This window comes from Symphodus melops (assembly GCF_947650265.1).
Source record: "Symphodus melops genome assembly, chromosome: 13".
NCBI lineage: Eukaryota > Metazoa > Chordata > Actinopteri > Labriformes > Labridae > Symphodus > Symphodus melops.
Window position 1 is genome coordinate 17,640,753 of NC_136703.1, and position 24,404 is coordinate 17,665,156.

Sequence of the window (24,404 nt, forward strand, 5' to 3'; positions counted from 1 at the left end):
GTTCAATGTAATAATGGTAAAACATGACACTTTATCTACGACTATGTGTCCAATGTAGCTTATATTGAAACATCTGCATCCACTAACATTTTAGCAGCTTTGTGAGGCTTAATATGGGCACAACTTTTATCTGACTTAAATTTGTCAAACGCATTGAGTAAACACTAAACACTGCATGCTAAAAATCTCATAATGGGATCAGTGAATGTCAATATTGAGAAGATCAACAATTTGCACTTGCTAGTATGAAAACACTTGGTAACCTATCATGTTTTATGTAGCCTTTATTACTAAAATAGTCATTTAAAAAAAAAGAAAGCTGCGAAAAGAAGCACATCTCAGACAAAGGTTAGGCTACCATGCTAGCAACCCTGTGCTGTATTGAGCTGTCTTGTCTGAGAAGCTTAAACACTCACAACAGTAAAACGATTTTAGGAAGGTACATTTACTGTTAACTTTAAGAAAAATTTGCTGATTAAACCAAGATATGAATAAAGCTAGCTATGCAGTTTAGTGGTCAAAAAGTAAGTGTGATGGTGCTAGATTAATCTAAAAACTATTTGACATAAAATGTCATTGTAGGTGAAACATGATTCAAATCAACACAGTCAAGCAGAACTAAATCCACCAGTTTGATAACTTTAATTCCATAAAAAGTAATACATTTCTTACCTTATAATAAATAAAATACAAATATCAAATCAATCTTTCAAGTTCATTTGAAAAGTCCTGACTTATTCAGGGAGAATGTGGATATTAACTAAATAATTCAGTACCACATATTACATGACAATAGTGTACTGTATGTGCCTGCACTGTAAATAAAAAAATAAAGCACAGCATACAATTATACATTACAGTAAAATTTAAAGTACAATACAGTAAATTAATATAAAACTTGTGAAATAGGCCTCTCTGCATACACAAGGTTTAACACAAGACAGATTTAAAGAAAAAAAAAGAAGGTTACTTTCCCAAGGATAATCGGTCTCTAAGGCTCTTCTAAACTGGACAGTGGAACTATGGCACCATTCTTCACATCAGCTGATATGTAAAATAAAATGTGCTTTTTTATTTCCAGAGGCAGTAGGACAAAGCAGCTGAGGAAAAACCATATGCATGCTCCACATGCTTTTACATACTTTAAGGTGAAACAGCTATACTGCAGCAGAGAAACAAAACTTTAAAACGATGGTCAGATGTGGTGTAAAAGTGAGAGAATCATTCATCACTGAAAACTGAAAGGCATTTCATCTCCGATTAGGGGAAGGATGTGATTTGCTTAAGGACGTGTCAGTGATGGACAACAAATCATAAGTCATTTTGGTGTAATGCCATATGTAGACTCCCAGATGTGCACAGTGAAATGAAACGTGAAAAAGTGAGAGTTGAACTTAAAAAACAACAGAACAGAATGTGTGTTATCTGCAAATGCAGGATAAGGAACAAATGGTGTGCAAACTGTGAAAGTAACTCATATCTTAACGCTGGACTCTGTTGAACCATTTAAAGACACTTTAAACCAAAACGAGATGAGTGGCAAGTAGCAGATTCTGACTATTTGGAGGCCCTGTCCCTGGAAGGCAGTGAGGAGGAGAGTCTGGAAAGAAGGGCAGTAAGTCCTGGCTAAAATAACTCTGACATACCCAATGTGGTTTGAACCTTGAGTCCATCAACACCCTGTGTGTAGTCTTTGTTGAGTGCATGTGAGTCATATATATTCAAAGCATTGACTGTGAGCATATTGAGTAAAAAAAAACAAAAAAAAACAAACAATTGGAGGATTGTGCTTTTAAAGGGACCATGAAGCTCATTAAAGTAAAATAGTGGGTGTATCTGGTTTGTGTGTGCCGCATAAGACTCTTCACAGCTGAGGCATGTGTGTTGGCATCTTGGCTCAGTCTGAAGCTATGACTCCTCTGTTATATAACCCTGCATGTGGCTTTGCCTCGGGAGTCGGAAGAGGTGGATAAGGGGGGATGGGGAGGGGAGGTGGGGCTGGAGGCTGCCCTAAAGCCAGAACCTCCTTTTGAAACACATCATGTGAACACAGTGACTAAAACCAGCAATCATGAACACATGCACTTGTAACTCTGTGAGTGAGAGATGCTTTCAGGCGTCTGTTCCTGGATGCCCCGCGTGCTGGACATGAGTGTGAAGGTCTGTGTGAGAGGTACAATGTGACAAACTAAACCGTGCATGAAGGATATGTGAGGTCCCAGCAGTGCGTCGTTTTAAAGCTAGTGTTTGTCTGACTCTGTGGTTACAGGGCGATTGTGTTGGTCCTGCGCTCAGGATAGCAGAACAGTGAGTTTGAGAGGTTGTCATAGTCGTTGGGCAGCCCGTTGTCTGCTGCCAGAGGATTCCTGCTAATGACCAAGTCCAGGCTGTCTCCTGCCTCTATAATTAAAGGTACGGTCAGACAACAGTCCAAGTCCCTGGTCCGGATACGGTTCACCTTGAAAAACAGAATCCATGAAATTTTGCATTCAATATGCTATCAACGCTGCTTAAAGGAGAAAACAGCCAATTGTTAGTGGAAAACAACTGCATTGGCATGATACAGTTAAGAAAATAAATCAAAAAAGCATGAAGGCAAGGCATACATTATGGTAACAGGTAACAACTAATTATTCGTTATATACACCTAAAACTATTGTGTGGGTTACCATTATAAAATGGGATGACTAAATCGCTTGTTGTTGGCCGAAGTCTCTACTAGTAATCTAATAACAACAAACAACTTGGCTAGTGTTTCACATGACTACTTGCTGCTAAGTTAAGCTAAGCTAACCATTGTCCAACTGTAGTTCATACTGCGCAAAACAGTGTGGTGTCCATATCTTTTTATGAAACTGTAAGAAAGTTAGTAGCCCTAAAAAATAGGCAATTTCTCAATAAGTGAAAGGTTAGCTTGTCTTAATGACTGTTTGCTTTCAGTATTTCTAAAAGCTAAACTGCAAATTAGTTCTATGTAGTTCGACTTTTCAACCAACTATTGACATATAGACAACAAGTAGGGTCTTCAAAATGCTATAATTCTTCCAATGTTGAAACTAAATGTACCTGAAGAATGCGGTCGAAAGGTTTGAGCCCCGCCTGGTCAGCAGGACCGTCCGGGCGGATCATGTTGACATAAACCCCTTTTTCCAGTAGCCCATCAGACACACTGAAACCAAAGTCATGGCTCTCAAGGTCCTTCCTCATCGTTATCTACAAATGAAGTTATCCAGCACAAAACATAATCAGAAACATCTACAGAAGTGTGACGCTTTCAGACTTTTATTCAACTCTTCAGTGAAAAACTAAGCTCATGAAAACCTTTTATAGAGCAACGTTGATGCAGCTTTCAACCTCTATATAGTTTCTCCAGGGTCTCAGTAAACTCAAACAACTATTTTAGTTAGTAGTTCTCTCGATGCTAAGAAAACAGGTCTTGATAAGCCAGTATCTACTGTAAAATAAGACAGCTGTACACAAAGCTGTAGCCGGATACAAACGTGGACCACCTTCTCATCTTTTTGAAATAAAAGAATGAACTGTTCTTTTCAGTCAATAAATTGAAACACAGGGCAGAACACAAATAACCGGTTATTGAGTATCATTATTTTATAACTTGTGTGAAGCACAAATTATAAAATGACTACTCCATTTTAAACTACACCGTTGATTTCTTTCCTTGCTTCCACCATCTATCCTCTGTATACACTAAACAGGTTTTCATGTCCACATGCCTCTGTGTCATACATTTCTCTCTGGATTCAAGCCTACCCTATAACAGGGTCAGCAGGTCTAACCATAACAAGAAACAGCTCTAATGTGGGACTTGATGACTTTCCATGATATCATAATATAATGCATCAACTCCAAACATTTAAGCCCACACTGAGGGAAAGCAAAAGGGACCAACAGTGGCCGTAGGACAGACTCTGTACAAATACACTACTCACAATAAGTTAGGGATATTTCTATTAACAGGACTGCTTTTCCTAGTTGCTCTAAATTTTAAGTGATAGTTTCCTTTGATATTACTATTACTGAATGAGAAGAAGCACCATTTTCTTTAGTGCAATATTTATTACCCAATATTTAGAATTTAGACAACAAAGATAGCCCCAAATAATTAGTAGTAAGTGTTTCCACCGTTTGCCGCAATGACAGCGACATCTCATGCTCCCAACTATGATGTTGTTCTGAGGCAATGCTACGTTCCCTTTCTCTACACACAGTTCTGCCAGGTCATGTGAGGATGGAGTACAAGCATCCAGTCGCTGCTTCAGCTGGTCCCAGACGTGCTCTATGGGGTTCAGGTCAGGGGACATTGCTGGCCATACCATATGAGGCACTCCTACTTCTTGAAGTCCTTCTTGAAACACAAAATGAGGTGCGTCTATCACCCTAATACAATTGCCTCCCTATCCCAAAAATCATTTAAGTGAAAAAAAAAACCTTATGAAACCCACTGAGGACCTCACAATATCCCTAACTTGTGAGTAGTGTATATTTTAACATGTAGAAATTACATCCCGACTCATTTTTATTCTCGTCTTTAATCTGACGTTTGTATATTTTTAGATTTCTATATTTTATCTTGTATAGTGCTGCTGGGCTGTTTGTCACCAGCAACATTTGGTTGTATTGTGTATGATGACAGTAAAATTTCTAATGTCTTATCAGACTGATAAACAGTACATGCCTTTTTATTCCATTTATAAATCGTAGGATTCCATAACATTTAAATGCCTAAATTTAATTTTGACATGTTGATGTCACATGTCTGATTAAGTGCTAAAAGGGTTTGTCATACCCTGTTTCCCTAATCTATATGGATGAGTGACTCCAAACAGGAGTTTCTCTTAGGGAGCATTCTGGTGCAGTCTGGGGTCACAGCCTGTGTCGCTTCAGAGGTAATGTTTAATGAGGGTTGTGTGTTTACACACAATGCAAGTCCGGACTGGCCAGGTTATCCACTGGGTCCAGTTATGCCATACAGAGAGCTGTGATGAGTCAAGTCGAGGAGTCATGCAGGCATAACGCTAATGATGGACAGATTCCCTATGGGCCATTTGTTTGTACAATGTTTTCAAGCTGTGAGTGCAGCAGACTTAGAAATGACCACATTTAGCCCCAAGTGTCCAGTAGTGCTTTGGATCACAGCCTGCAAATAAAAATGGAATCTCACAGTATGAGCCGAATACAATGAAAGAGGAAAAAGTTTATAAGATATAAAACATCTTTGCAGATGAGAGGGTACCTATTAAATTACTACATACATGAGAATTAATCCGTACATGGCCTTCTTTGGGTGAAATATAAACTTTCTTTCATATTTTATTTGGTAAAAATACAAATGTTCAATTCATTCAGATTTTAAAGTTTTATTTAATTTTAATTTTTTAGTTATTATGGTTGGTGGATACCAGAGAATTTATTTTGGCATGCGAGGAGGTATTTGTCCTTACAGCTGCTCCTCTGCATGTGTTCATTTGCATGATCATGTTAGGGAGGAAGGGAAACTTTTTTTGTGCCATCATATAAATCATAGTTGACAGGAATCTTAACTTTTTATTGATTTAACAAAGTGCCGCGCGTACGATAGCTACTTTAAAAGGACATAGAGGGTCATCAGTTTGAAGACGTTATTTGGTTCTAGGAACGTTTGGAAATCAGCACAAATCTTCAACTCGTGATTTATTTGCTCTGGCAGATGCATCTGATACCCCTCCCATTCAAGGACATTTGCATCCGGCCTGATTCAGTCACAACCATTTGTTTAACATAGGGGAAGTTTACACGCTGTTGAGACATTTTCCTAAACAACCAAGAAAGCCGTTGCTGAAACTTTCCAAATCTGCTTTTATGCATGTGCGTACTTAATGATGAGGTCGGTTCTTCATGCTACTTAGAAATAAGTGTTGACAGCAAAATCATGTCACACCCCACATATGTGAATTTTGTTGAACTAGATAAACTAGTAACCTAGAAGCCTTCTGCGTCATCACATATTTTGATCCGACTGGTTAGCTCCTTTGAAATTGCCCTCCCTCATACCCATCTGTAAAGAACCTCTCTCCTCTTATACATGACTGATTTGATATTTCTCAGCACTGTCTTGTTTGATTTCTCATGTCATTCCCACATGTGAAGACATACTTTATGCATTAGTGTCCCTATTTATTCATTAAGGAAGACAGCTTTAAAATTGTACATTCTGGACCAATGAGATAGGAGGGCGAGACAGTGTGGATAATACTGTGATCAACGAGCAGAGCTTATACTAACACAGGAAAGTGTAGATACAGTCTGTCTGTTATGCACTGTCCCTGACTTAATCTGCTCTGTATTTCTGTTCATGCCCTGATATAAGGCATAATCAATGACCCATATGGTGTGGATGGCAGAAGGGGAGCTGATCAACAAATGTTTTTTTTCAGAATAATTTAGCACAGTATTAAGCCGTAACATGAGTCAACCTCGTGTGCGTTAATGAGGTTGACTTTTTTTATCACTGTAAAAAGATACCCCAGTTTACTAGGCAGTCATTTCAATTCAAAGATAAATCATGGAACTGTAACACAAGGAACACAGGGCTTCATATATATACAACGTTTCTAACACTCATCACTTCAGTCCGTCTGCTGTGCTCTGCTACTTGTGTAGTGGTGTTGCGTTGATTTGCATACTGTATGTAAAGTGAGATCTGATTGGAGACATTGATAATGCAAAGTGTGAAGGCTCAGGACTTAGTTCTGTCCACCTGTTATCCGATCACCTTCAAATGTATCTATTAATGTCATGGAATTTTTGGGCCTGTAACCTAAAGAATCCTGTTATGTAAATTTAAGGTTTTGGTTTCCTTTTTGGGGAGGGAAGGTGCACAATGTAAAGCTTATGAAGCCACTGTAAAAAAAAAAAAAAAAGCTACTTTGTGGGGCGCCGGTATCATAGTGGTTAGCGCCCAATCTACGGCTTATATAGTCCTCCAAGCAGGCGGCCTGGGTACAAATCCGACCAGTGGCACTTTTCCTCCATGTCATTCCCCACTCTTGTTCTCTCTCTCCCTGATTTCTGACTCTTTCCCCTGTCCTGTCTCTGAATAAAAGGCATAAAAAGGCCCCAAAATAAACCTAAAAAAAAAGACAGATACCTTATGCAGTGCCAGGGCGGTAGAGGCCAACATGTCAGATGGGTCTCCTTTGCCCAGGGATGGTACATTTCTGGCTCTGGTCGACATGTTCAAATTGCTCTTGCTCTTTGACTCCCTGAGAGTTCCCTCTCTCTTTATGGGGCTAATGTCAGATTGAAACATCGAGTCGTCGTTGGTCTTGGTCTCCTCTAGGTACAGACTAAGAGCGCTACCTGTCATGGATGCCTGAAAGAGCCCCCCCCCCAAAAAAAAAGAAAAAGATTTTTAGATATTACATATGAGAAAACAGACACACATATAACCTATTATGAAGGGCACACAGACTGATTATGGGAAGCCTTCCTGGCTCAGTATAGAAGCAGTACAGCAGCAGGTGCACGGCCTGTCTTGTCAGATTTAATAACAGATTACACTCAGATTATCATAATGCTTCATCTGGCATGTTCACTTAGCCCTACACTAGTCTATGAATAGATGGAGGAGGACAAATCAGATGGAGGAGGAGGAGGAGGGAGGTGAGGCCTACCTCCAGCTCCCTGAGAATCTCAGACTGGCCGCAGGTCTCGAGGTCCTGCAGAGCCTGGGACCAGAAGCTGTCATCCTGGTTGAGGGTGCCATGGCAACGAGGGGGGCTGACGAATCTATGACAACGCAGGAACCAGAACATGAGAGCAGCCCTGCCATCCTGCCGCCGGTGCGGCATGGGAAATGCAGTTTTGTTTGTTCAGGGTGCTGGAGAATCCTTATTCGAAAACCTCTCAGGAGCTCATTGAGGATGTTATCGTTAAATTCCCAAATGGTGAGGAGTCCACTAGGTTAGACAGAGCCTTTAAAAGAGTTCAATTTTATAAAAGTAAGGTCACCCAAAAAAAAAAAAAAAAAAAAAAGCAGGAAATTGAACGCATGTAACACAAAGTTTAGTTTAAGAAAAAAAAAAAAAAAAGTGTGACGAGACAGATAAGGCTGATGTATCCTTGGGCTCTTTAGGTGCTTTCACAGGAAACGTTTTTGTTTGTTGTGGACAAAGGGGGTGACACAAAAAAAAGATGCATCTATGTGAAACACCAAATAGCTCGTGGGCAGTTAGTAAAGCAGATGAGAGAGAGAATACCTGAGAAAGAAGAGAAAAGGACAGTTTGGAAAAGCACAAAACAGGGAAGCATACAACACAAAATGGAAAAAAAACTATTTACAGACTGTGCACTTTGTATTAGTCAATGAACCCAAAGAGGAAAAAATAGCAAAAGCTCTTATTTTCAGAGGTGGAAAGTGTATGCAGACACTTTGACTTGAGTAAAAGTGCAGTTATAAAGATTCCTCAAGAACAGATTTAAACCTAAAAAGGACTGTTTGGGTTCTTGTCCCCCTCACCTCTAAAAGGTACATAAAAACAAACCTTTTGGAAGGTTAAAAAAAAAAATCTGGTTTAATTTAAAATATATATATATTTTTATGAATGCATCTTATTGGTTGTTGATGTAAAATATGTGTCATATTTTAGTGACATGAAATGAAATGCCCCCCCAAAAAAAAGGAAGTCAATTAGCCTTAAAAATTCAAAAGGACAAACTTTCCACCTTTGAAGATGATTTAAGTTTTAAACCGTCCTCTATTATGAAAAGACTTACAGCTGCACAGAAATGAAACAAGAAGTAGAGTAGATGATGTTGATTTTTGGACAGTGTGCTTACCCGGGTATCTTGTCCCACTCATCCTCAGTAAACCTCCCATCATACAGAGACGTGTGGTGGAGCAGGCCAGCCGAGCTAGAGCTGGTTTGGCTCCTGTGCTGTGTGCGCCTCCAGTCACTTGGATTGAGCAGAATATCTGATGCTTTGTGAAGATATGTCCCTGGAAAAAAAAAGGAAAATCAACTGACCTCATTAGTACATGAAAGGAAAAACTGGGTAGTTTTCAGACAGCCAGTATCCTGGAATTAACCCACCTTGGCTGCCGTAGCCTGCGTCAAACCCTGAGCTATCCCAGGAGCTCATTGCAGAGTCTATACTAGGCACGGTGGCAGAGTAGATCTCTGAGTGTTTACTGGTCTTCTGGAAGTCTGTCAGATCATCCTCGGTGTCACTTAAAAACGCAGCTTCTCTTTCTGACAGATGCCGTCTATCAGAACCTTGGAATGAGCAGTTAGGGAAAAACTACATTAACAGGAAGAAGAAACGAACTCAGTCACCTGAAAGTACAAAAAATAGTCTTGTTCCTCTAATTGAAATGTTACATTTATTTTACATCTCTACAACAAATAATCATAAGAATGCACAAGACTACCAAAAATAGAAAAGAAAGTTCTCAGAATAAATGTTGCTGCAAAAACCACTGGAACAAAATGTCTCCCACTCGTTGGAAAGAATGCTCCAGGGCCTTGAAACGCATATTTCATATTTAGATGTGAAAAAGTGAAAGTAATTGTGAGTGCCATGATGCTATCTTGACGCCTATCTTTGGAGGTTGCAGTTATTCCTGTAAGCTGTTTTTTTTTTTTCAAACTGCGATGAGAGGTTAAAACAAAAGAACAAAAAGTAAACAGAAACGTACGGTCGGCTTGTTTTTTTATCTTAAGGGTGACCGACTCCCCCGCCATCTGAAGGAGGTGGATGGCCTCACTCAGTGGTTTTCCTTTCAGACTGACCCCATTGATGGCCAGTACTCGGTCCCCAATGTGGATGGCCCCGGTCCTGCGGGGTTAGGAGAGCAGAGGAGACAGAGTTACCAGACAGTACAGACATGCTGGCCTGGAGAACTGTCAGGCTGCCAATGCAGCAACTGAGACAGGAAACAAAGACGTTTTTTGTTACAGAAAAAGACGAGACAGCCATTGTCAACTGTGCTGTTTATTTTACAGGGGAAAAAAAGTTTCCAAAGAAGGGTTACTACAGCTTTTACTCACCCTTAACCTAATGTAAGTGTCACAATCTTCTTAAATAATTATCCTGACCCCTGAGTGTCACCCCCTCCCCTCACCTCTCTGCAAGGCCTTTCTTTGTCAGACCAGAAATGACGATGGGGTCAAAGGGCTCCTCTGTGCCTGAAATGGTGATGCCCAGGGGTCCATTATACCTCTTCAGTTCCACTGTGTAGATTATAGAGCCTGACATCTCCAACTCATCTACACAAAAGGAAACAGCACATGAGATTATACTGACAGTTTAAACTCTGTGAAGATGACAAAAACAAACATTTGAGCAAAAATAACAGCAGGACCATTACCTCCTTTTTCATTGTATTCTCACTGTACTTTTTCAAAATATTTCAGAGGCTGTTTCTACAGATGAGAGTTATTAAGTCTTGTCTGTTTTGTGGCACATGTTCTGTACCATCTGAGGTCCAAACTGACAAGAAATCTGATTGGTTGAAAAATATCAGTAATTTGGTTTGCAATTCTTCATGAAGTAGTTGCAAGTGGATCCTCAGACTGTTATGCAGAGTGGGAATTTCTGGCAAAGAATACAGATCACATGTATAGACAAATTAGATCTTGTTTGTTGATAAAGTTAATCTTCAAAATTCATGTACTGCTGGAGCTTTTTGACCTCTTTGAGTCCTGAGAATATACCAGTATAGAACCACCTTAATAGTGTTGAGCTGTGACCATTATTCAATCAATTTTATATTTAAAGGATTTGACAAAACAAGACATTTGAATCTGTCAGCTTGTATTTTCTGACATTGTTATGAACCGAATAAAAAGCAGATTGATTGGAGGGACTAAAAGTGGTCCCAAGATTAACCCGAGGCGATATGAGATAAAAGAGAAGAGTTGAAAAAAATGAAAAACAAAGTTAGACTATACATATTAAGAGTTTATTTTTAGCAGTTTCTTTCCATTTCTCTCCCTCTTATTTCTGGGGGGGAAAAAATCATTTTATGTCTATCTGAAAGAATCATGTGAGATGATTTAAAATCAAGAAATTCCTCTTTGGTTGAACTGCCATGAACCAAGAAAGATGTACAACAATGGCCACAATAAGAAACTTACATTAGACAACAAGAAAAAAAAAAGAAGTTTGTTGATTGTGAGGATTTTTAAGTTCATCTTGTTTTAAACCGAAGATCAACTTGAATCTAAAGTTGTTAGATAAATGCAGGGGAGAAGAAATGCATCCCCTTCACTGAACTGGGGAATTCAGTTGAGTGAAATGTAGCAACAAGTTGAAAGCTAAACGAACTGCTAAATGTACTTCTGCATCTCCTCTACGTCTATAACGGGTGTTTAAATGGATTAAAAGTACCAATGTTGTCCTCATCTTTCTGTATTCGGAGTTTGACCATGTCCTCGGCCTGCTCCAGGACGTGCATTGCATCCTCCATGGTGCAGTTCTCGAGGCGGACGCTGTCTATGGCCAGCAGCCGGTCTCCAGGCTCAAGAGTGCCTGTTCTGCCGGGAACAAAGAGGAGAGAGAGAGAGAGAGAGAGAGAGAGAGAGAACCACAACTGTTAACTGGGAGTATGCAGAGACCCGCTGACTCAAATATGAAAATCCTATTAGCCAAGTGTCTCAGTGGGATCCTTTGGGGTGACCCTAACTTTGCCCTCAACCTAATCAACACTGAGCCCAACTGAAAGGTGTCTGCTCTGCCCTACTGATCCAGTTTTGATCGCTCAATCCAATTAGGCTCGTATTACACGATGGATTCACCGAACAATTTTATTTTGTTCTTTCATAATCCTACATAAGCCTCAAAAACCTTGTTCACCCTGAGCGGTACAGTGATTCAAAATCATTTTCCTCCATCGTGACCTGAAATTAACGCCTAAGCACACTAAACAACAATTTCTCATTAAAACTCTCAGCCATGATTGATGATGGGACATACCTGTGTGCTATGCTTCCTTTGCGAATGTCGGAGATGATGAGGGGCTTGCCAGGTTTCTTACTTGCTGTTTAAAGAAGAATAGATTTATATCAGAATAAAGATAAAACTATGTTAACTCTTACCAATATACCCACAAACATTCCTTTTCATGTTGTTGCACTTGCAAACCTTGTTTGTGTTTTGTTTTTTGTTTTTTTTAAGAACTAGCCGGAACAAAAAAAAGGCTAATGATGGACACTGGTTGAGGCCAACATTATTCTGAGGTAATGAGGTATGTGCACTCATTGTTTTGCAAGCCTGAGTTTCATGGATCAGAGAACATTGATTCAAAGGAGATATATGTGTGGGCTCTGTGGGGTGATATGTTACAACACTGCCCCCTGCTGTACACCTCAATGTTACCCAACTCACCACTGATTGTGATGCCCAGCTCCACTCCTCTCCTCTTTGGTAGTTTGACGTGGAAGGTGCCGCTGCTGGGAACCACCGACTCTGTAATAATTGTATAAAATAAAGATACCTTTTAGGTTGAAAGAGCATATATATATACTCAATTTTCACAATTAGATATCTACTCAATATGATACCTGCAACATCAAACTCAACCTCCACTGTGACTTTATTGGCCAGGGCTGAGTCTCTGAGCAGCTGATGGGCTTCCTCCAAAGTGCCATCTTCAGTTGGGATCCCATTAATGGACAACAATCGGTCACCAACCTGCAGCAGGCCACACCTTGACACACACACACACGCACACACACTTTATTTCTAAGAAATTACAATAATATGAGGGGCATAATGTAGGATCATCAGGATGTCTTCCTCAAAACCATTCGATAATGAACAAGTGAGCAAAATATCAGGTTATAAGCTGTGTCTAACATTTCAGTTTATCTTCTAGGGACTTTCAGAGGCTACAGTCCACAAAGCGGGCGGCTCAGGTTCCACTCTAACTTTTGGTGATTTGTCAAGCGTCATTCATTCATCCTAGTTTACTACTCTGTCCTCTGTGTTCCTCTGTAATAAAAGCACTAAAGTGTACAAAAAAATCATTCAAGTGGAGTCACTGTGGGCACACAAATATCAGCAAGGCTTTGTTTGGATTTCTGTTTTCAGTAAAGGTATTCTGACGAGTGACCCATTCATGCTATCTGACACCATGTCTCATATAGGACGAATGTTTAAAATGCCATAATTAAAATGAAATAAAAAACGCTTCCAGGCTTGAAATAAACGCACTTGAACACTGACCGTACGTGAGCTTCACTAGACACTTCAGAGTGCATTAACATCCAGAAAACAACAAAGATCAAATGTTTAATCAGACCCCTAATTACAAGAGAAAACACAGCCGATCTGTCAACTGTTATTAATTCACTGACCACGGCTGCTTGTTAACCTTGTTTGTAGGCTGAGACACCAACATCACAGGCGGATACTGTACTTGAGTCACTTCTATCTTGACTGCTCCTGGACTAATCGTAGTGCAAGACCCAGGGGGAAAGACTTTGCACCGCCTGCAGACACCATCATTAATCTTACGAGACAAGGACAAATACAGTGCACTGGTGTGATTGGAGCTGTGTGTTAATTAGACGGCAACATGTAGCCTTGATCAATACAGTACTTCATTTTTTCCCATATTGTGCCAAATACTGACATGTAATCTTGTGAAACTGTTGACAAAGCAGGTTTACATTGTAGTTGTTTAATTGTTATGGTATACATTACCTACTGCTTCATTGTGTTTAAGAGCAACAATAACATCCAAGCAAAGGTCAATGAATGTCTTTTTAACACCCAAAGTACTGGACAAATTAAAGTTTCATTATGAGGCATCCCGGGGATTTCAAAGATTTCAACCTTGTTGTGGTGCTAAAAGTAAAGACTTTTACCACTTTATCCAGGCTAGAAGAAAAAATCCTTTGGACCCAGTTGTTTAAAGAAATGTGATTAGATAATAGATTTTTATCCAGTCTGGGGTTGTTGTTTTAGCTAATACCTCCTGTTTGTTTTTAAACTTTTATGTCTAGATTTGAGATTACTTGGACTGCTAAATCAGTAAAAGCATGACATCAATAATAAAGTAGACATTAGGGAAGTAAAAAAAGATGTTATCCTTATGAAATAAGATCTTTTACCAAACAGCATAAACATTAACATGAAATATATTTTTTTTTAATTATTCAGTTCAGTTGGAAATTTAGCATCTTCTGTAGACAAAGTATGTATCAGGTTATCCTACCCTGAACATCAGTAATAAAGATGTGGTTCTCTTTAAAGGTTGGTTTTGGGATCAGATTGATCAAATCATGTTTAACTTGTTCTATTTTTTTCAACACAGCAAACAAAATCTGGATTTAGGAATCCACTTTTTTGCTATCAGGATTTCACTTAACAACCGGGTCCTGGGTTGTTAGCATTGCCAATAAAGAGTGTTGGTGTAGCTTACTTTACTCGCTTCTTTCTCCCACAGATTAGTAGCCTATATTTTGTCGGCTTTTAATCTTTTTATGACCTGTAATTCCTGTAGTGAGTTTTTTTATTTATTTTTTAAATCAAGTTCCATTTTCTGAAACCACTGCATGAGACAAATGCAATCCTAAAGCGTATGCCACAAGCTTAATACTGATCGAGACATCAGGATAAAATTAAGTGGGGTTTTTTCTAATGAGGCTGAATGATAAGCACTGGGGCAGTTTAGTTGAAGGTGACTCCCTATATGATATTTGTTATTTGTTAGGTGTCTCAGCCTGTTACCTCTCAGCTGGGCTGTCGGGCTCAATAAAGCGGATGACTGGGGGAGCAGACAGGGTCTCTGTGGCGAAAACGCCTCCCTGCAGCTGGATTCCAAAACCTGTGAGTGGATCCCCCTTCAGGACAACCTCGCTTGTTTCCACATGAAAAATCTGACCCCCTGGGCCAACAGAACTTGATGCCAGGGATACTGTGGGACAGAGTGGAGTGGAAGAAGGTAGAGAGAGGAGACACATCAGAGATAGATATTAGTTGAGAAGTGGCAGATAAATGACGGAAACAAGGGCAAGAGACATGCACCAACAGAGAGGACATGGGAATGGATAGGAAATGAGTCACATATAAGAGTTTGCGTCAGCCATGCTAACAGAGATCAGTCAAGTCTGTTCACACACTGAAGGGGTGAAAAAGGAGTGAAAGATGGTTTAACCAAGCTGTGAACATTTTAAAAAGGTCAGTTCAGCTAAATTACCAAGTACAAAAAGCCCTTAGCTCTCAGATAGCTTTCGGTTCTCATTATCAGAGTTTTTTTGCCTCCAGTGTAACAAAATTAGTGTGATTCAAACATCCTTTTTTTTTTTTTTTTTTTTTTTTTTTTTTAATGCTAACACTATTTAAATAATATACTTGACAAGAATAAAAGTCTTTGGCTATGCCGAGAGGTGCATTTGCCTAAACTGATACATAATTAAATGCTAATACTAGCATGTTAACCTTCTCACAACCCAAGGTTGAAAAATTCAAGCTAACATGCTACTTATCCTGGCAATTTTATTCCTGTCCTGCTAACTTATGCTAGCCTGCTCATATTTGCTAATATGCACAAAAAGGTAAAGGCTTATGAGAATCCTGTAAGTTTCGCATGTGTTTTTAACATTTTAGAGAGGCGCTACAGGAGCATTTCGACATAATAGGTTTAGGTTGTTGTTTTTTTTAATGGAAATCTATAATGACTATCCTCGGTTTTTATGTCTTCATTTAATTAGTTGGTAGTTTAAAAGAAAAACAAAAACGTAATAGTCTTGAAATTCTACTGCCCGCAAAGGCTCGGGTAAGAAAAAAAATAGAAATCCATTTGCAAATCCATATTACAAATCCCTGCTCATGGATTTGCAAAACTCTGCATTCTTTATAAACCTTGTGAATATATTTGTAAACCATGAGCACATATTTTTAATTCATGGATTTGTAAACTAGGCACAGATTTGTAAATCCTAGGAATGGATGTACAAATGTGTTTTTTATTTTTCACCTGAGCCTTGCAGGACTCCTTAGAATTATGTTATTGGAAACAGTTGCTATAGTTTGTCAGGCACATGTGGCTACCTAAAACTAATACAGCCTACTACAAATTCAATTGTGAAGCACTTTGTGATGTCTTTTCTTGAAAGGTGCAATATAAATAAAGCTTGCTTACGACAAAAGTGATCATTCAAACAATTTTAAAATGTTTTTTGGTGCTACTTAACTGTTTTTACGGTCTATTAGCCTCATGTTATTGACTTGTATTGGGGAAACAACTTCTGAACCTGAAACTGTAACCTTCAAGATGTCATAAATGTGTATTTGTCAATAGTTTGAAAAAAAAAAAAAAAAGCACTTATAAGACAATAAAGAATTTTTGTATTTTACATACATGAGCTTTTGTGGTCCTTCTTCCTGGTCCTCCTCTTGCCGGTGGAGCTGCGAGGGCTGTTGGGGGCAATGGTTGGGATGGGACAGGGCAATGTGCTACTGCCCTGGCTGCTGAAGCCTGAGGTGGCTGTGGAGGAAGGGGAGAAGCCACCACTCACCAGAGCTGAAAGGAGACATAGCATCTAGACATTTCAAAGGGCAGGTACCAACAGGACATTTTGTGTATAGTGTCAGTAGCAGGAGGAGAGTGTGCTCAAAGTAAACATGCAACAAAAAATAAAAAGTAAAGCGGGAACACACTTGGAGTAAACCTATAAAAAAAGATTTCACAAACGTGCTCCCTCCATGGTGTCTCGCTAGCAGCAGCGCTGTCACAAGTGATAACTTACTTTTGCTGTGGTCCTGCTGGTTGTGTGGGTGGCTCGGGCTGCTCCATGCCTTGCCGTGGCTGCCATGTGGGGGGTGGCAGTAGTTGCTGCTTTGGTCCCAGTGGTGATGGTTGCTTTTCTGCACTTTTACTGTAACAAAAAAAGAGGCAAATGCATCCATGAAGTAAAAGAGATCCACTCCTCTGCTGGGCATGTCTGTAGATCATAACCATGAAATCTTGCTTTTATTCCAATGTGTAAATGTGTACCACGCTGCACAGTGCCTTGCAATGTGATTGATCTTTAATTTGTTTTGGAAATGGTACAGTAGATTTAATCCTGTGGTTTAATGTATTTTAATGAGCTTCTTGGAATCATTTAGACAGTGAAGTAGTGAAGGGTCTGACAAAAACATTACAAAAAATATCTTAACTTTTTTCAGCAAGTTTCCAATAAACTGAGTGCAAACTGGAGATCATGTTGATCATTTTATTTTCAAAAAAGCCCAAAAGTGCTAAAAGAATCCAGTTGGAGACAGTTGGCTGCTTGGCATCATCTAATGCTGTTTTCTTTTCTTTTTTTCCAACCAAAAGTCAGACATGTGGTCAACCTTGATTGGGCGCAGCTGAAAGCTTGATTGCTGATGATGATAGGCGCATGTTTCTGCATCTGATTGGTCTAAATGTTTCTAACCGGTTGATAATCAACTCTGCAACATTTTTTTTATTTTTTTGCATTTTGATTGACACAAAGAGCCAAACGTGCTTATTCTGAAGGGGATCTTACAGTTGTATAAAAAGTTGTATTCAGTCAAATATCTGTGAAACATTCAAAAGGAAAATACTGACCTCCTGTATGGCACACACACCTCCCTAATTAACATCGTATTCACAGATTCATGCAGTGGAAATAGTCATAGACAGTGACATGTGACAGTAATCCTTAACGTGTCATTTGCAAGGGTCTAATCTCCAACAACTTGCTCACATGGATGAAGGATTTGCAGGAAACATGGATGACTGCATTAGTGCCTGGGAGGTTTGCCATCTTCATGAAACCTGGTTAAATCCAGCTGTATGTAATCAGAATACACAGAGGAGACCCTCCGGCCCTTTTCAGAGAGCCAGTTTCTATCGAGCTCAATCAAAAACCTGTAAAGACTCAGCTCGGCTGGCTTACGTTAAGCCCACCTAGGGGAAGCGCTCCAAGAAATGATGTTTTTGCCATCTTCGCAGGCGGAAAGAAACATTAACTCCTAATCTCTCAGTGGCTGTATCAGTCTTATTAAATCCCCAGAGGAGATTAGACAAATTGCATCTTTTAATCACGCCTTATCCTGAAGGAAAGGAAGCTGTGAAAATGTGTTTTTTTATGTTATTATAACGGCATGGGGCCTAATTCTTATAGTGAATCTTTATTGAATAGAAATTTCAGAGGATGAGTTACATGCCTGTTATTTTACAGTGAATCGATGCCTGTGCTGCACTTTGACAGGAGACAGGTCAACGGTCAACAGGAACATAATTTATGTAGTTCAAACTGTCTGGTAAAGTGGATATTTGGATGCTTTTCTCAAAGGGTTTAACCCTCCGTTAAAGATTCTGATCACTAGCATTTTGATTGATTGACTGAATGATTGGTAGGACTTTGTTAGGAAGTTTACAATCACAGAAGGGTAAATTGTTTTGTTACAATTTAGTCTTTTTTGTGGGTTTTGCAAACATTAAATGCAGTCTTTCAGGACAAAAAAAAAATGTTTCCATTATGAACACAAATAGGAGATTTATGAGCTTCAGATGGTAAACCAAATACAGTTTTTTGTTCCCTCAGTAAACAGAGATGAGAGTGAAATTCTGCACTCTGGAAAAAAAGAGGATCCAGTGACCCAAGAGGAGACCAAACTACATCTTCTTTTCCTCTGTCTTGTTGTATGATTTGTCCCATGCTCACATGTAAAGGAGCCCTGCAGCTGCTGACCCAGAAAGAGTGTGGAGAACATGGCGCAAGCATTTTCTCAGAGGAAGAAAAAAATGTATCCAGTGTATGTTTGTGTGCACGCAAGTGGCATACGAAGGAGTGTGTATCCACAGGCAGAAGGATTGTTGCTGGCAGCATGCACACACACAAAGGCTTGCATACTCGGGCTGATTCACAGCATATAGAATGAGACTGTTTGGAGGCCGCCAGGCTCCTTACAGCTGTAGGTAAAATAAGTAAGAGCAGAGCCATCACATTATGTATGTTAAGAACAACATGCTGGAAGTCCAAACTGTGGACTGCATATGTCCCACAACGCACCGGAAGAACTGCAACCTTTGCATTGCATTGCATTGCACTGCACATTTCCAGATTTTCACTTTTAGGAAAAAAAATCATATGTGCCTATAAATTGTGACATATGTGCTTTATTTATTTATTTTTTTAAAGAGCAAAAATGATCTAAGCAGTGGGCCATCGTATGCATATGTAATACTAATATTACACGTAGGTTGAAAACAGCCAAGCTAAGGGTTAGAAAAAGTTTGAAGTCATAGTTTGTTTTCAGAAAATAACAAAAAGAAAAAACGGTTCATTATGCTTAATAAATGACACAAATACCCAATAAAATATTTCATGTGTCTGATTCACTTTAAGTATCTGATCCCTTCTCTGCTATATGTAATTGTTTATCGGACATCTTTAGCTATTATGATGGTCTATTTGACATAAATAATTTGGCAATGTAAGCTTGAATCCTGAATAATTGACTGATATTTTACGACATTTTAGAAACAGGTGATTTATTAGAAAATAGACCACTTGCTTCATCTACAAGAATCTGATCGATTCTCGCATCTCTTTGGTGTCTTCTCTGTGTCTTTCAAGGGATCTGCTGTGTTGTTTGCATCCCCTGGAGGACATACCTGTGTCTTGTGGCCTAACAGGAAGTCTGCTCTGACTCGCTGGCAGAATCTCCAGTTTGACAACGTCAGAGGAGTTGGCAAGTAGCTGCGTGGCCTCCATCAGAGAGCAGTGCTCTGTGCTGGTCCCGTCTATACACAGAATAATGTCTCCTACATGAAGCGCTCCACACCTGAGAGAGCGACAAAGTGTCAGGAAACGTTAAGGAGGTGTGAACATTCATAAGATGTGGGTTTTTACCTTTCCACCACACTGGCTGGCTTGATCTTGTCGATGATAATAACTTGTTTACTCCTGTATATTGTCGTGCTAAGACTGATCCCCAAGCTGGCAGAGGGACCTTTCACTATCTCCACCAGCAGAGGGCCCGAGGCTTGCTGCACCTCATCTGAAACAGATATGACACACAAATGTGATGAAGGCTGCCAAGATCACTGGATGCATCTCAAGCATGAACAAACAACAACCTTATCCACCTTTGGAATGAAAAAAGACAACACTTTTCTAAAGTTTATATTATACAGCAGCATCGTGTGCAGCATTCTGTGTGCTAGTTTGGAATTCTCATATGTACATATTGCACTCCATCCTATCCTTTTAAACATAACTAAATCTAGTCTTTAGACTCAGTTTGTAGTTTAAATGCATTTTATTGCATTTTTGTTAATGTAGTTTAGTATAACACAGAGGGGCAACTCCTACATTAAACACAAATATTTAGTTGTTTAGGAAAATACAATGTCAAAAATATGGTGACAATTAAGTCAGGAGTCTTTAAAACGCTGGTCTTCTTTCCATTATTTGATGTTTTTATAATACAGGTATATAAAAGATTCTCTGTGAAAATGGAACATTTAGCACACGCTGGTGTTTGGAAACATGAGTTTATTCAGCTGACAGTAGAGGATATTTATTTGCCTCAATGACAAATGAGAAATACAGGAACACTTTGTGTCTTTTAACGCTAGGATATTTTGACACTAGGCATTTAACTATCCCGGCTCAAGCAATGACAAAAGGACTTTTTTGAATGCAGTTATGAAGTGACAGTTGAAGCATTTCTACTCGGCGTAAAGTGATGGGATGATAACTCTTGGATCTCTGAGAATGGAACCCATGCCATAAAGAATATGCTAAAGCAGATTATAAAAATGAAACACACACGCACATTTTTCTGAAAATGATGAACCCTCTGAGTGGCTCACTCTGTAGGCAGGAGGCCCGAACTTCCACATACAGAGAAGTCACTCGTGTCAAAAGTCCTAGGTGACATGCCCTATTTTATACAGAGCAGAGAAGAGCAGATTTCTTTTAGAGAATTAGTCACCGTGACCAAATCGAGTTTAAATCTGCAGCCTGTTTTTCATTTCCATATATTTAGAGACTTGCAATGAAAACAAACTGCATCCAATTTTTCAAAAAATGCCCAAAAATGTATCAGAAGTTTGAGTGAAGTGTAATAGATGCAAATATTCATAAAGGATCCAACCAAGTAAAAGGCATTTCAGTGGTGACTGCCAACGCTGTGTCATGTTTTATCTGTACCTCCAGAGACTCAGATAAATGTCATAGTGATGACATCATATTTGTTTAGGCCTGAGTAAGAGGGCTACATTTTCATATCAAAAAGCTTCACTAGCTATGGCTAACCAGGCTGAATGCATTGTGGGAAATGTAGGATCCAGTGTTTTCTTGCTTTACTGCCCAAAATGTCAAGATAGTTTGGCCTCTGTTGCTTCGATTTTGACAATTCCTGCTCGATGTTTTTTCTTTTTTAGTCACCTAAATTGGGGAGGTGTTATACTCAACCAAGCTCTTCTTTCAAACATGTGTCATTAAAGAAATGTTAAAATAAGGGGTGAAACTGCCTGTCTGACAAGCATTGAATTAACTAGGGTTTAAGGCCTTTTAAAAACTATTTAGATTAAACCTACATGGGTACAGAGTGAGAGAGACTCTCCTGTTACAATAATACACTGAATCTTACCCATCTACCCTTTCCCAGCTAAATTGTGCTCATGGGCCAGTGTGACTCCCCTAGTGGCGTCTCCAGCACACACACTCACACACATTGACAGAGCCATAACAGCCACATTATTTACCCTCAGAGCAAAGCTGCCCAACCATGCCTGCACATCTTCCCTGTGTGTGTGTGTGCTCACCCATGACAGAGACGTCATATTCAATCAGGAACAGCGCTTCCTGGCCACTCTGCATCAGCATGGTCAGGGCGTCTGCATGCTTCTCTCTGTTTAAAGGCATCCCGTCTATGCTCAGAAGCCGATCTCCGCCTTTCAGAGTGCCCTCTCTAGAGTAACACAGAAAGCAGACAGGGGGAAAGAATAAAGTAACCTGTACAAGTGATGCTCATACTAAATGCTCAAGCGTTTAGGCGGGCAGTCACAGTAAATCATTAAACAGTTCCACATGAGCGTACGCTCCCAGGTGAGATGAAGGATAAGCGAGATAAACGGCCGTAAAAGTCTTTGATGGCGAATTACGGTTGCTCCAGTGATTTGGTTCTCTCGATTTGTTTTTTCTGTGTGTGTGTGTGTGTGTGTGTGTGTGCGTGTGTGTGTGTGTGTGTGAGAAAAGTGCAATGCTGCGTTAGCCTCAGGATGAGTGGTGCCCTTTCTGCTTTGAAGATAAAATACACTCAACAGAATGTGTCATAGCCACGATTTCATGCAGCATGTATGCTGATTAAAACAAAAAAACAAACATGCATATGGATTTTATTTCTTAAACTTTAAATTTCAATCATTCAAAAGCATAATTCCACAGATTGTTAATCAATAGAGATACTTTTTTTGCATTGCTAGAAAAACATAAGGCATGCAAAACACATGTCCATTTGGCCATACAACTTCCGTAAACACACACATGCATGCGCATAAACAATTATTTGAATAGGCTCACTCAGGCACGTTCAGGACATACAAGGAACACAAATAGCAGCACTTGTGGGCACACAAACAAACAACCAATCCACGTTCTCACCTGTCAGCAGGACCTCCGGGCCTCACGTATGTCACCACCAGAGGACGAGACCTGCGCCAGTCCTCATGGAAGCCTCCTAAAATATATAAAGGGACAGAGCCAATAAAGCAGCGCCAAAAGCTAAAGGTTTCAACTTAAACAAATCTCACAACGACATCGGGTCAAGCACCTACCTCTCATGACAAACCCGAAGCTGTTTCCCTCCTTGTGTAAACACACTTCTATGGTTTTAGTAATGAGTCCTGACGGGGTCTGGACTAAGAAGAGAAGACAACACATTTCGATTCATTATAATCCCCCTAAGGTATCAGCAGCGTGTGAAGCTTTACAACATATTTGATCACAGTGGGATTTGAGTAAGTGCTGAATCGTGAGAATGAACAAAGAAGTGTGTTTAATTAATCGGGGGCGAATCAACAGGGCGGGATTATTGTCCATGTTTGACCCACGCTAATGCTTTCAGAGCTGTGAGTGGCCATGATATACCGCCTCAGGACTATCTCTGTTTCTGAGGCTGCTTTCTTGTTTAAGTAAAACCCAATAAGTATTATCTTGGTGGATTAGATGTATAAAACACTGTGCATATTAATTATTGATATTTGAAAGATTTTACTGATGATGCAAAACTATTCTAATGTTTCCACAATTAAGTCGATTTGCTCTAACAATAATGTAAAGCTTTCCAAGAACAATCATTTGTAGCTTGGATATATATATTTAAAAAAATTCAGTTTGAACGGACATCCAGACATCATTTAACCTGCCAATAACTGATTCAGTGCTTAATGAGAGATGGCTTTTTGGTGTATGAGTAAACGAAAGCGTCAGGCAAACACATACGAACCAACAAAGTAAATGAAAACAGAGACAAAAAGCCCCAGTTTAAGATGAAAGAGAGGGCTGAAGACATGCTTAAATTGGATGCTGAACCTTCTGGAGGTGCGGGCGACCTCAACATGACTCTTGGAAGCCCTGAGGTCTGTACAACGCAGCAGCATCAAAATATCCAGGATAACTATGTTTTTTTTTTCTGGGTTTACTAACCCAACTGAAGCAAACAAAACTGAAGATCTGCACAGGCAGCGGAGCAGCATATTACACAAACTTAGAGGAGACTGTGACAGGAAAGAAATGTGTGAGTAAAACACATAAGCCGGACTAAAAGCAACACAGCTGCAATATGGGCAGATGGCAGAACTCACTGACTGTGTTAATGTGCGAATGAAGACGGATCAAATGATTTCAAAATCTTCAGAGGACAAGTGCATCTGACTGTGATCACGTCTGTGTAATCTATACAATTAATGTGCTGCTTGGATGTATTCTTGTAGTGTTTATGACAAAATGAGCCACATTTTAACGACAACAACATCAGTGTAAAACCAATTCAGCGAAACATAAAAACACGTGAGTCAAAGCATCAGAGGCTTATTTTTAAATCTTATAACTGCATCATTCCCCTGGCCTTTTGTGCTCGTGGCTGTTGTGCACAAACTAGCTCTTTTGTGGAAAATAAGTTAAGGCACAATGAAAATCTCAAACGATGAAAAATCCCAGGTAAAGCCTAATGTTTTACTGTTATGGGTACAATCTTGATTGGTCAGTATGAGTTGCTTTCACCCAGTTTGATCTCTCGTCCTCGATGAGTTGAGCTGAACTCACTGAGCTACAATGGGGAGGAATCTGAGTAAGAAGGAAACCTTGAAGTCATTTTGCTGTCCTCATGACACGCAAGAAAGGAGCCACGGGTCAGATTGAAACCTAGGC

General features: G+C 39.6%; 1 protein-coding gene across 6 annotated transcripts in view; it reads right to left on the reverse strand.

The window, feature by feature from the left end:
• Positions 1-619: 619 nt before the first annotated feature.
• grip2a (glutamate receptor interacting protein 2a) overlaps positions 620-24,404 on the reverse strand; it is a 34,782-nt gene continuing 10,997 nt past the window's right edge. For 5 of the 6 annotated variants that reach the window (XM_079359962.1, XM_079359961.1, XM_079359964.1 and 2 more), the window contains exons 5-24: positions 22,811-22,894; positions 22,638-22,713; positions 21,800-21,945; positions 19,878-20,025; positions 19,640-19,809; positions 16,758-16,886; positions 16,370-16,531; positions 14,737-14,923; positions 12,564-12,709; positions 12,388-12,468; positions 11,977-12,040; positions 11,392-11,537; positions 10,124-10,268; positions 9,698-9,837; positions 9,093-9,275; positions 8,839-8,998; positions 7,674-7,788; positions 7,148-7,372; positions 3,067-3,213; positions 620-2,458 (exon numbers count right to left, since the gene is read on the reverse strand). In XM_079359962.1, the coding sequence (XP_079216088.1) occupies positions 2,264-2,458; positions 3,067-3,213; positions 7,148-7,372; positions 7,674-7,788; positions 8,839-8,998; positions 9,093-9,275; positions 9,698-9,837; positions 10,124-10,268; positions 11,392-11,537; positions 11,977-12,040; positions 12,388-12,468; positions 12,564-12,709; positions 14,737-14,923; positions 16,370-16,531; positions 16,758-16,886; positions 19,640-19,809; positions 19,878-20,025; positions 21,800-21,945; positions 22,638-22,713; positions 22,811-22,894 (2,849 nt within the window). In that variant the 3' untranslated portion in view covers positions 620-2,263. The remainder of the gene's footprint in view (positions 2,459-3,066; positions 3,214-7,147; positions 7,373-7,673; positions 7,789-8,838; positions 8,999-9,092; positions 9,276-9,697; positions 9,838-10,123; positions 10,269-11,391; positions 11,538-11,976; positions 12,041-12,387; positions 12,469-12,563; positions 12,710-14,736; positions 14,924-16,369; positions 16,532-16,757; positions 16,887-19,639; positions 19,810-19,877; positions 20,026-21,799; positions 21,946-22,637; positions 22,714-22,810; positions 22,895-24,404) is intronic. The other variant, XM_079359963.1, reaches the window with a different exon arrangement.